This window comes from Papilio xuthus, unplaced genomic scaffold (assembly GCF_000836235.2).
Source record: "Papilio xuthus unplaced genomic scaffold, Pxut_1.1 DF827870.1, whole genome shotgun sequence".
NCBI classification, from domain to species: domain Eukaryota; kingdom Metazoa; phylum Arthropoda; class Insecta; order Lepidoptera; family Papilionidae; genus Papilio; species Papilio xuthus.
In genome coordinates this window covers 239,904-254,149 of record NW_013530779.1, presented here as the reverse complement: position 1 = coordinate 254,149, position 14,246 = coordinate 239,904, and the positions used below count along the sequence as shown (strand labels likewise).

Sequence of the window (14,246 nt, the reverse complement as noted above, 5' to 3'; positions counted from 1 at the left end):
CTCACCAAAGCTATCTTTTGATAAAAGAAGTAGCTGTTTTAGTAATATTTTTAATTTGAGATTGTTATAATAGATAAATATCTGCATTGCCGCATCCATTGAGCTTTGTCATTCGATCATCGGAGGCTGCCTTCAGGCTGTAGCGGTTGGGTTATAATGAATAAATAAATACATAAGCAACAGCGCCTCAAGTGGGTTTGTGGGCCGATGCCAAGATCACCGACACGGCACGACGAGAGAAATGCTACCGACCGGTTGTTGTCGTGTGCTCTCATGTCATAAATGCTTTTAAATGATATTGTTTGTTGATTGATCGTAGCAAATTAGATAAACTACGTTTGAATTTGTTCAATAATGATTATGTAATATTAGTTTTAACTTAGACATATTTAATAGTATATAAGATAATTTTTTTTAAGATTTTTTGATAGATTTTTACTCCGATGAATGTTATCGTTAATTTTGACTTGATGTAGTTATTACCAAGTTTGTTTAATTGACTTATACATTTGAACTGTTATGTTTTATGTCGTTTCAAGTGAAGGTTCGATGCAGATAAGCTTTACTTCCGTCACTCTAACACGACCGTGAAAATGTTTCCGCTCCAGTTAATATTTTGATATACAATATTTATTTAATCATATGTGACTCGAACATGTATAAATTTCTCAATGTTTTTCTGTTAAATTATTTTCCTCAACTTTCCGATATAACCTTCTTATTGAAATATCTTAGCGATCTGTATCTGGAACTTTCGATCGATCCAATTCACTATAAATAGTAATATCGTGTAATATTGTTTATGATTAAGATCACCATATTGCGCGGGAGAAAGGACCGGACTTGTTAATTACTTTATTAAGTATCGATTGATTCGATTTTTTTTTATATTTCGTTCAAGGTTTAATTTACAAACTATCCAATAAGTGATCAATATTATGATAGTTAAAACAGTTTTACGTAACAGTAATAATCAATCTTAATTCAGCTACCTATCATATGCTGACTTCATTATCTGATCAAAAGTCATATGTACTAAATTTCGCATAGCATTTAAATAACAGATGCTTTAAAATATGTGATATTTTGTCTCAAATAAATTGGCTTGTACAGTTGTGTCGTGTACGATAAGTTATTCAAGAAAATGCATATTATTTTGTATGTAAATATTTTCTCTCGTGTTTACGCCTATTTGCTCCCTAGTTTTCACACATCGTAGCCGTCTTTTGTTTCTGACTTCCCATGTCTAAACTTCTTCCTTTTATTTATTTGCTAAATCATACCAGTATTATTTAAAGTCTTGATATCCTACTAGATTTTTTTTTAAGTACATTATAAGATTTTTTTTGGTAAAAAAACGTAAAATTTTATTTTCGTTTTACTTGTAACAATTTATTATATACTCGACCTTGCACTTTTAGAAACTCAAAATAACCTTTACTTAATTAAATGAGTTTACTTAACCTACATGTTTTGACTTGAAGTTGCCTAAAAAATTAACTAGGGCGCAAAAATAAGGTCATTGCGCGTACGTTGCCATTTATATTAATGTATGAAGGCTTTGACGGATCCGTCTGACGGAGAGTGAAATTGAAATGCGTAAGCGCAGCGTGTAGTACTTTAACACGACACGTTTTTTTACAGCAGTCGAAAGTAGGGTGACCATTCGTTTGGAATATCTCGGAATGCTTATCTTGTTATTATATAAAAACTGATATCAAATAAATTGGTAAAACTATAACTTATATATTTACCGTTTCTAATAAATATAACCGCTTTATTTTTACGCCTCTTTTGCTGAATAATAAGTCTTGATATTTTTGTAATTCCTCTGACACTTTTTGAAAAAAAAACACACACCAACATCACACGCGAGATTCCCTGCAGTCGAAAGCTACAGTTAGAGTGTACATACACATAATTCTGTTCACTATAACTTGTGGTTACTCTAGCGCTTAAATTCATCTCATAAGCATTACACATAAATTGGACATGCCTGTCTGTTGTATCGCTTTTTACATCTGCGTTTGCGCAAAACTTCGGGATGATGTCGTTAATTGTTTTATTTACTTAACGTCGATATTAACGTGTACATAAGATTGCAATCTCGACGTCTCGTCACCTCTCCTCTGATAACATCTGCATTTTTATCTGTTTAAACCTTGCTGATTAAAATATTGCCAGTTTATGACTATGATATACTTAAGTGTTATACTATAAGTATAATATGTTGAAAATGTTTATGAATTATTTTTATAGGATATATTATTTGGTATTACACTAAGGTTTTTTTTTAATTATTACAAAATGTTATTTAATCGCTGTTCTTTAAATTGAATACCTTAAAGTTTGTACTTGAAAATTCCAATTGAATGCTTTATTACTAAACAACTATAAGAATTATGAATGCAATGAATAATGGCCAAATCAATTTAATTGATCTAAAATAGCAGAGCTAAAGGTCGACGAGTCCAGAGGTGGCTTATCCTCGGCTTTACTGAGCCTTGAGACCACAGACAATAATAACTCTGTGTCGTAATCCGCAAGACGGGAGCCATCGATTACATCTCTACACTCGTGTGACGTCATAAATCGTTTCGACATCGATTGTTAATACACGAACGCAGATATTATGTGGCGTCTTTGCATGGGATCTTGTGAAGGTCAATAACTGTGGGTTTCTGAAACCAAAACCTCTGCATAAAATATATCATCATCCCTGTCTTTCATCTTTGACAAAACAGATAACATTGTATTAATCGAGGATTTTGGTCTCAAAAACCTACAGTGAATCTTTTGTTATTTGTTAGTTGTATCTTTGGTTACTTTACAGTCTCTGAGTAGAAGACTACAAAAAGTTGCATCTTTCTTTTCTATAATAAGAAACTTAAAAAAAAACATAACATTCAACGACATTGCAACGGATGTATGTCGACTACAACATGTAAGTTGTCAAAAAGTTACGAGGTTATGAAATTATTAACCAATTCGTAACGCAAATGAGCCGAGTTAATAGACGATTTGTTTCTCGCATGTCGTTGATGTCATTAATATAACTTATATCTGTTTATCAATCGATGCAATGATCGTGTACATAACTGTAACGATTTGTTAATTTCAAATGTAACAACTGTCAAATGCGTTACTTGAAAAAATAATGAAGTGAATCATTCAATTCATAACACATTAGTGTGATTGAGTACTGTTTACGTAATAATTAAAACGAGATTTACAAATGTAATTGAAAAAGGGTTATGGATACAGTTTTAGCCCAAGTTAAAGTTGTACAAAATGTTCCTTAAATCCACCAACCGGGTTAAGATACTATATTTTGTTAAAGAGATTCCGTATTTTTAGTAGCCACTTTGAAATAAAATGCCTTTTTTTAGAATCTTTGACAACGAATAAGTACCTCTTTCGTGTTATTATGTGACCTTGTTATTAAATTGAATACTTTCTTACTTATATTTCAGGATACTTAGAGAATTTGTTATTTAATCAAATAACTCCGTCGTTATGAATATTCCAAAGGAAAGGAAATAAAATACTGTAAATAATGATTAAATTATACTTCTTGAAACAATAAGTTAATGCAATGCGTACAATGGAAATGAATTCACAACTGGAACTGTCTCGTGGATTGTTGAACTGTGGTGAGAGATTGCAGAGTCTGGAGTCTTGTAAGCAACCAGTGGTGACGAGTGGTACACTAATGGGGAGGAGTGAAGTGCCACCGAGGAGACCACAGGTGCGTGGTAGACCGCGGTACTGCCATGGTTCACCACTTGCTTGCTGTTCGTCACCGTAGTCTTGGCAGCGGGCGCGTGGTACGATGTACGCTCGTGTGACTGAGTACTAATTGACATTGGTACATGGACCAGTGGTGCAGTATGGACCACAGGTAGTGGATGAATGACGTGTGTGCTGCCATGGTCCACTGTTTGGCTGCTCGATGTAAAAGTAGACTTGGCTAAAGGTAGATGGTAATAATCAGGTTCTTGAGCTAGGAGAAAGCCAGGAGCTGCAGAAGCGCAGGCGATGGTAGCCAAAATAAGGATCTGAAATAAATGATAGAAAGAGTAGTGGTTCATTCTTAGTTTTCTAGGCACGTTTTTTTATAATTTCGTAATTAAAAAAGACAACTGTTGTTAAGCTGTCAGCCACAGATAAAAAAAAGTATCTTAACTTCAAGAAAACTAAAAAAAGAAAGCAAAAATGTATCTACAATTTTGTTAACGTCTTTGATAATCGATTTATATGCTTAAAGTCTATAATTCGTAAGAATAGTAATTTCACATGCAAAAGCCGTTGACGTGAGAATTAATTTGATGATTAATGTTGAAGTCGAACCTTTGATGTGCGTTACTTATTATTTTAAATTATAAAGCTCAGATAAATTACGTTTAAATATTTTTTTTATTCTTTTGATTAGTATAAGTATATGAATGTGTTCGCAGCGACTTTAAAAATTAAATTCTTCACTTTGAATACTAAATAAACACTTACAATGTATTGCATTGTGGTAGATATGAAGTCTGAGGTCCAACTGATGGATCAAGAATCTGGCTGGTCCCTTATATATTGTACAAAATTATCGATCGACCAAGATTGCAAAAATTACAGGGGCGCGTACTTGAAAAATTTCTTTAGACATGACACAGAGAAATAACTTCTTTTATATCGATTGCAAAACTCGTCACTGTTCAAACGCACCGAAAGTTGAGCCTTGAATTACCAGATCCTGCTTAATGATACGATTAGCTATGATTAGCATAAACAATATGTAATTGATTATTTGACAGAAACGTCTAGAAAGATTGATCACATTAATGAATCACAGGAAGTTGCTAAGTGAACATTAAAGTATTGAAACAAATATATGTAATTAACCTTAAATTTAATGCTTAATGTAACATATCACTTTATTTAAGTATTATGATTGTGTAAATCATTAACATTAGTAAAAATAGGTTTTTAACAAATTTAATGAAACCACTTTTATAAAGATGCAGCACCATAAGTTAGATTATAAAAATAAATACAAAAATAATACTGCAATAAACCCCAAAAATAAAACAGAGAAATATGAAATAAAGTTCACTGAGCAAATAAGTTAAATAACTTGATGACAACTTAAAAGTGTCAGGCATTTCGTAAGCAACATTTTGCATAGTTTAAAGAGGCTTTAGTCCCAACATGATGGTAGTCGATGGTATTACAAGATTCAAAAATTACGCGTGCTTGTGGTTAGCTGCCAACACATATCTTCACAAGGTGCGCCATCTACCGGTAAAGCAAAGAAAGCGGACGAGTGCGCCACATCTCTTAGCTCTCTTTAGCGTTGTCTCGTATGAAATTCCGATCCGCTCAAAAATGTGAATGGTATTATATCTGGTGATGCAAGCCTCCAGATGGTCAGTGCGGGTAATAAAGGCTTCACATATATTATTATCAGTCACATAAATGAGTTCTTTTGTTTCACATATAGCTTCTTTTATACTATAATGTCTGTGAAGCAATCATTGCAACATATCAAAGAGTTTAGGTAATTTTTTGTCAATACGTACTTCTTACTAATACTATAAATGCCAATGTTTAGATGGATGAATGGATGTTTTTAAGAATGTATCTTCAGAAAGGATGTATGGATCTCACTGATATTTGGTGTAGATGTGTAAAACAGTCGTGAAGTATACAAAGGCTACTAATTAAGTTCTTTTTTAAGTCCGCGCGTACATAAATCAATTCTCACCACTACATTAAATTAATTATTATAATATTATGGTTGTAGCTTTTGTAAAGTAACGGTTCTTATAAACATTTGCGGTAGAATGAATGAATGGCCCATCGTAAAGGATATTGCTTTTTAAGTAATAATTTGTACGTATAAAAATATTAATGACTTAAGATAAAGGCCAGATAAATATTCAATACTTTCCTCCATCAAACCGACTATAATTTAAGCTAAATGATGTGATTTATCAACGAGCTACCGTTTTGCACCAGCTCACAGACAAGCCGGCTTTTGGCGCCTATGTGCCGGTAGCGAAATGTAAAGACTGCGACACACTATGATGGAAAGTAAAAAATGTTATTTTTATTATTTTTCACTTTGGAGTACTTAATTTAATTATATAATAACATACCTGGAAACTATTTACGGAATTAATAATTGCACTATTTAAAATTATTACTGGATTGCCTTCGGTAAATTAAAAATATAGTACTTAAAACAGGCCCTTTGACTACTTCATATAAAAAGAAATCGTCACGTGATTTTTTCTAGATTAACACGTGTATGTTGCTAGTGTGTCACCGCCTTTATACTTGAGGATTTAAGGTTAAAATATGTGTTGGTCAACCGCTAATTGCACTCGAGCCAATTCTGCGGGCACGCGAGCTTGTTGGTTCTACAGTAATTCCTTTAAATGGCTTTTAACACTTGTTATATTGTAAAACACCTTGATTACAAAGTTTAACTTTTCCACAAATTACTTATTTAAAAAGTCATGCTCAGACTACTACATACTATTATACTAATAATGTTTTGAATCACGGCATTTATGGCTTGTCTTCTAATCTTGGACGTACTATAAATCTCCTTTACAAACTAGGTATACACTAGCTGTCGCCCGCAACTTCGCCCGTGCTGAATTAAAAAAAAACTTACAAAGCAATAAGGTAATTCAAAGTATAGTTTACAGTACAATATTCGATCCTATGTGGGAAAGTAATTTAATTCTTTGATTATAAATATTATACATATTATTTTAAAATATCCAAGTACGAGTATTGGTAGCCTTAAGGCTCAGTTCAAGGCTGTATCGTCTCCAGATAATTGCAACAGACAGGATGCTTTATGTCCCTCCATATCTCTTGACTCCGACTAATTGTCCGTATATTTCACGTTTACCCTTTTCAAATAAGCTTCAATATGAAATGTAGTTTGAGTAAGTACAGATTTAATATTTTTAAAATGATATTTATGGTCAATATGTATGTGATATCAGCTCGTGTTTTATCTTATCGTGATTTTATGTCTCTTATAATTATGTTTTTTAATTTTCATATTATGTATTAATTATATTACCACAGACAACATAAAGTTTCTTTCTAAATTCTGCAGAATTTAACAGTATTAGTCTTAGCATAGGAATAATTGTTTTAAAGTAACGATTATACAATGTTTAATTTAAATTTCTGTTAAAACAGCTCTAAATGTTTTAACTTAGCCAACTTTAATTGAATACAATGTGTTGTAGATTAATTTTCTTAGAAATTTTATTCAATATATTATAATATTCCTGGATTTTATTAAATTTAGGAAAGTCGGTTAAAGATCTTTATACGGCTCATGTTATTAATTAGCATCGCGACTTGCACGAAGTGACAGCTGATAAATCATTCATTGTTGGCGACTCGTAAAAATGACCTTTAACTTTGCGGTAACAGAAAAATAATTCACACTTTACCTACAACAAAGGGACCACTTATACACGTACCAAGCGAAATAATTGTAGACCTTAACGTAATGCAATAAGGTACATAATGGAATTTTGTTTTTACTGCATCTGTTATAAAAGAGATTTTTACTGCAATTTTATTAATTTAGCGCCTTCGTTGTAATTAAATTATTACGATATGACATCGGCGTGAAGTAATGAGTGTCGACGATATCCATTCGAGATATGGTTTAATGCTAAACATTATTTATTGCGCGATTGTAAGATATTTGTATTAACTTAACTTTATTAAACTGATTTACAACTGAAATACGTAGATTACTGTACTCATTAATTGAATCTCTTACTAACGTTTTTTAATGTTATTTTATCTTGTGTGTATTACTGGCTCAAATATTAAACGTTTTACAACTCTATAACTTCACTCGTATTTTAAAACAAATAAGGTTGATATTTTATTTGAGTGCTATACAATTTGGAATCAGAGGGCCTAGCGCGAATATTTGTGACACGCTCCTACATAATGCGTTCTACAAAATATGATGTTGTACAGTACACCCGGCGCTGCACTAATTTTAATACAATTCTTTCCATAACGTTACAAAAATGTTCTCACGTATATTCTTGCTAGGCTCTCAAGTCGTAAATGACTTCTCAAGATTCAAGGGAACCAATGTTATTATCATCTTGTAATATTGAATTACCTCAAATATCTTTTAATATTTTCAATCTCTCAGTTTTATTTTCATGAATAAAAAGTGTAGGAAGAAAATTACGCCATTTTGATGTCAATGTCAAACTCAATAACATCAGCGCTACAAATCATTTTAAATCGCGACAGTTAAAAAAGAGTTAAAACTTCGCTCGCGTCCGCAAAATTACGTCCAGTTAAAATATGCTTTAATTAATAGCGCGACTTTTTTAATTGTCATCAAAATATAACTTTTAATTAAAGTAATAAAATGAGGCATTTAACAATTATTATAATTATTCTTTTATGATTGTTTTTTTTTATTAAATTTTTTGTGATAAAGTGTTCCATAACAATTACACCACTGATTGTCGCCCTAAGGCGTTATTTAAATGATTAAGATTTACAATAAATAAATAAAATATTAAAAATACTTTATCTTTTAATAGTAAATATGCTAAAGTATTCGTTCTTACGGTGAAGGAAAACATCGTGATGCAACCTGCACATATCTGAGAAGAAATTCAAAGATATGTGTGCAGTCAACCAACCCGCACTTGGCCAGCGTGATTGACTATGGCCAAATCACCTTTAAATTAGGGTAGGTTCCGAGCCCCTCGGTGGGGATGTATAATGAGCTGATGATGATGCTAAATATAATCGATTCAGTAAAGTATACAAAGTCTAATTTTGTTTGATAATATCAATAAATGAAAAACAACATTTTTTAAACAACCGGTGGTAGCGATTTTATATTGCTTACATATGTATCTTCTTAATTAAGAATGTTAGTGAGGTTACATTGTGTAAAGTTATATTCGTATAGTCGTTATTTTTTACTGTCAGTAGCAATCTTCAACCACAGATCTATACATAATAGAATAGCAATTATTTTAGTAAAAAGGTAAATAATTTTCATATCACATCATGTTTGTAAATTTATAAACTCGCAAAATAAATGAACCGTCATTTGAATACCTCGAAAACCATCTAACAACGTGCTTTGTCAAATTATCTGAATACTGCGTTCTAAAGTATTACTAGCGCCATCTAGTGGATTCGTATCAAACTATACATGTGTTAAAAATAGGAAATTAAATTACGTTTTCGCTTTTCATGTCAACTCTAACTTTCAAAGGTCTATGGTAATGATGCATTTCATTTCATTTCGAATATACTGTAAAAGGGCATCTGTGCTAAAATATTCCTGATTATGCCATCTCGAATGTCAACGCAGGATTACGGCAGACTGTGATTAATGAGTGTTGGAAGATTTCACGCAATTTAATGTGCGTGTATTCCACACGAGGTCGCTTCGGCATCTGCCGTGCAGTTATTGCTTTATGACAAAATGCAAAGAAAAAAAAAACAGGAAAACCTAATGGTAATTTTGCCACATTTCTTCCAAATTATTATATATAATTTTTAACTAATGTGTTCAATGATATTATACAAAAATGTATTTCCTACAGGCCTTTATTTCAGTTCCTTTTTACAAAAATTACACAAATATATTTTGGAAAATTCTTTTTTTTTTTGTAAAATATTTAAAAGGTACGGCTGTGTTTTTACCATTAATTAGCATATAAACCACATATCAAAGCCTCACAGTCGGAATTAGTTAGTCGACAAAGACCCTTTGGGACTATACTGAAATCGGGTTCAATGTCCGGACCGGTGGACCCCATATCTGACGTTAGAACCATTTGTCAGTTCGTCAGCCGTCCTCGCGCGGCCAGGTGAGAATGTCTTCGGAAAAAAACTCCTAAAAATAAAATGATTAATACAAAAAAGCTCTTTGGTAGATAACATTCTATTTATAAGCACTAGAAGTCAATTTTATTCTGTTTCTTAGTAACAAATACGTGACATATTAAATTTATGTTTTAGGTCAGCAAGTCTTTACTAAAATATGTTAGGTTAATATTTTTGTGTATACAAAATTCACACTTAATTTCTACAATTTGTTTTAAATTAGTCGATGTAACAACGCCTCATAATAATAATAATAACAGCAAGGCGACTAAAAGTATCAACAACGACACGATAACTATTGAAATATCAAACGCGTTTGTCTATTTCTGACCTATCCGAGACTTATGTAGCGACACCTCAAGGTTTGCCACTTTACCTCTGTGACACACCACGAGCATATTCTAAGATAGAAGCGAAATAAAAACTAATTTTTACTCTTTTTGTTGCAGATTCCTTGCCATCTGGTGGCCACTCAAATGCCAAATAACGAAGCGGCGCGCACGCATGATGATCGTCTTCATCTGGATATTCGCCATCTCCGTCACCACGCCCTGGGTGTTCTTCTTCGACCTGGTGGTAGTCTTCGAGGACAGCCCCCACGTGCGCCTCTGTCTTGACGTATGGCCCAACCCCTTGAGCGAGATATTATACTTCGTCATCGGAAACCTCATCTTCTGCTATATTTTGCCGATGGTTCTTATCACTATGTGCTACATACTTATCTGGATCAAGGTGTGGAGGCGCTCTATACCCACTGACACACAGGATGCTCAGATGGAAAGAATGCAACAAAAGTCTAAAGTGAAAGTTGTCAAGATGCTGGTCGCGGTGGTCATACTGTTTGTGCTCTCCTGGTTTCCCTTGTATCTGATATTCGCGAGGATAAAGTTGGGCGGTCCGGTGCAGAAATGGGAAGAGGACATTTTCCCCGTGGTGACGCCGCTGGCGCAGTGGCTCGGCGCCTCTAACTCCTGCATCAATCCTATACTGTATGCTTTCTTCAACAAGAAATACAGGAAGGGATTCGTCGCCATCATTAAGAGCAGGAAGTGTTGCGGGAGGCTGCGGTATTACGAGACGATTGCACTTCAGTCCTCGAGTACGTCGACCAGGAAATCATGGCATTATAACAACAATAACCACGCATCGATCACACGTCGGTCACCTCCCGTGGACAAGAATGCCGTGTCCTTTATCTTCAACCATACAGGAGTTTAATTCTTCCGCAACGGAGACTGGAATTGGTTACAATAGTGCCGCTGGAGTCCGAGAGATGTCGCCCTTCGGAGAGGTTGGGGCGCGTGTGTCATATCGACGAATATTTTCTACGCTTGAAACATCAAGAACATTTGCGTTGGGAACTTTGTTATGATACAAGAACCAAATTCTCGACCATCGTGAAATTCAATAATATTAATATAATAACTAAACTTAATCATTGTTGTATTCGATAGTTTTTACTACTATTAAGATAAATAACTTTTTTACGTGTAAAGTTTGAAGGTATGTAAATGAAAGAATTTATTTTTACATTGAACTGCCGCAGTCGCTACACGCACACACACATACACAAACACATAAACACACAAACACACACACATACATACATACATACACGCACACACAAACACACAAACACACACACACACACACACACATATACACACACACATACACGCACACACACATACACATACACACACACACAACACAAATAATACAAACATCATAACATCTATTAATAGCAATATATTAAGTTATGTTTCTTTGAAATGACATTATAAAAAACTAATTTATAGTTTCATTAAAATCTGGGTTTGAATATATATTTTTAATGATTCTTCATTTACATTTTGAATATACTGTTTATTGATAAACATTTAGTACAATTGTAGAAAAAATAAAAGAAAATAACAAAAAGTGAATAATATAAAAGTAAAAACATTAAAGTAATGTCTCTTTTAAATCCCTCAAGAGTAATTTAATGAATATCCTTATTTTCAAAATTTCTAGTTCAACTGTAATATGAACTATTTCTTAAAAGAAAGAGACGCAATTGCGTATGTCTTTGAGCAGTGGTCGTCGCTTCGCTATTTCGGCGAATTCAGGCGGCCCCTCGCTCACTTATCACTTTATAATATACCAAAACCTATATCCTTTTATTTATTACATAAATGTAATGACCATACTTTAAAATATAATGGACTTCATTACAAGTTTGTCGCCCTCTGTCATCCCTTAAAGTAATAATTAGAAATTAGTAATAAAAAGTTTGTGTGTACATAATATATTTATAATTTTTTAGGATTGATAAAAATGTCATATTGATTATGTTATTTTTATTGATTCTAAATATATTTTTAGTCTGTCCGGTGTGGACAGGAAGCCGCTTACGATGCACAAAAATAATTAATCGTACATTTCTGGCTAAACGGAATTAATTAAGTAATAAACAAAAATTTGTATAAATAAAATATATACAAATATTTAGGAAAAAAGTTAGTAATATGTAGTTTTGTATCTTTTTAATAATTAAGTTAATAATCTATACTCATTAATGGCACATTATAGTTACGAATTAGTAGTTAAAATTTTAAAACAAAAAAAAACAGATTAATATTTTTCTACTAAAAATAACAATTGTATGTGGCCAGTGTCATGCGTATCACTGTTATGTTGCATTAAAAAAGTATTTTCTCTCCTTTGTTATTTTGTTTTTTTTTTTGTTTCTTTTTTAAATCCATCGAATATCAAAGATAAAGTCGAAGCGTTGCGAGACTGATGCTGTAAAAGCAAAGGATGATTCCTTTAAAAGGAAATATTTGTGATACTATGAGGGATTTTAAATTATGCTAATTTTATAAACACTAAGCTTAGCTTGTGAATGTAATAAATCCGAATAACTTTGAACATTATTTGATTAACCGAACAGTTACCAACGAATGTTTTGTAAAGATTTAATCTGTTTCATTTTATATAGATAAATACTATATCTAGCTTTAAAAAATCTATTTTTTAATCTTTTAATTATTTACCATTGCTGTAATTTTTAACATAATAATGTGTTTAACATATTTGCAACATTTTTTAAGTAAGCTATTAATTCTAAAGTTCTTTTCTAGATAAAAATATTCACAATGTGAGCTTAGATTTGACGCATCAAACTTGAATTAAGTTGATTAGGCAATAATTGTATTTTTTATAAGAATCAGTATATTTCTGCATTTTATAAATGATGGCAATATGTAAGCTAGTTGACTTTGTTTTGATCTGATAATGTACAATAAATATAAAAACACCATCTTATATACTTTGTTATATTAATACACCGATTACTTATATATATGTAGTTTTCTAACGAACATTTAAACTTACATATTTCATAGGAGAATGTTGTTTTGTATACATATTATATACATATACTCTTCATGTTTTTTTGTAATATATTATAATATTTATAAATTATATATTAAATAGAACAATAACAAATGTAGATGTTAACTTTTATTCAGTTGAAGTAGACGCGACGCGTTCTTGTATATTGCTACTATGAGTTGCGGTGTTTGGTGTTACAATTTAAGAATATAAAATATTGATATACTATAACATATTTAAAACTAGTTTTAAATACATAATTCAATATTCTACATATATAACTGTGTCGGAATTGTTTTAATAAAATAATTTTAATAAGGAGTGCAAATTTATGTCTTGCGCTAAATTAACTTATAATTACATAAATAGTTGTACATAATAAACTGTTTGGTGTTGTATGTAATATATTATGTATTTTATATGTATAGCGCTTGTAGTTTTCGCTATAGTTCTAGGTTGTAAAAAGAATTTGTAATTTTAACGTAGACTTTGACTGCCGTATCACTAATATCAGTACATATTGTCGTCTCTTTTTTGTGAAAGGAAATGACAAGGACGACAATACACAAGGTGTCACGGCAGTGAAACTCTACAGTTATATACATAGTTATGTAAGTTAGCTCTCAAGCAATGTGCATCAGGATTTGACAGGTTATTGCTATAGCACGTCTATTTTTACATCTAAAATTTGATAAATAGTATTATGTGTTTTATTTTTCTTAGGTATTTAATTTTGAATACAACTAAAGATTTTTTAAACTACTTTTTCTTTGTTGCTTTAATTATTTTCTTGTTAGTTTAAGCATCGTTTTTACTAGTTTTAAAGCAAGTTTATTATCATAAGTTTAATTGATAATTTATGTTATAATCATGTTAACAATAGTCAATGTAATAAGTTACATTTAACTAATAACTTATCGACTGCAAAGTTAACTAAAGCAATTTAAACATAATCAGATTTC

General features: G+C 31.9%; 1 protein-coding gene across 1 annotated transcript in view; it reads left to right on the top strand.

Annotated features, from left to right (window-relative positions):
• Positions 1 to 11,127, top strand: part of BomSIFR (neuropeptide FF receptor 2-like) — a gene marked incomplete at its 5' end in the record, with an annotated part of 57,921 nt that extends 46,794 nt beyond the window's left edge. Inside the window, one exon of the mRNA XM_013308667.1 lies at positions 10,359 to 11,127. Within this exon, the coding sequence (XP_013164121.1) occupies positions 10,359 to 11,127 (769 nt within the window). The remainder of the gene's footprint in view (positions 1 to 10,358) is intronic.
• Positions 11,128 to 14,246: the final 3,119 nt, after the last annotated feature.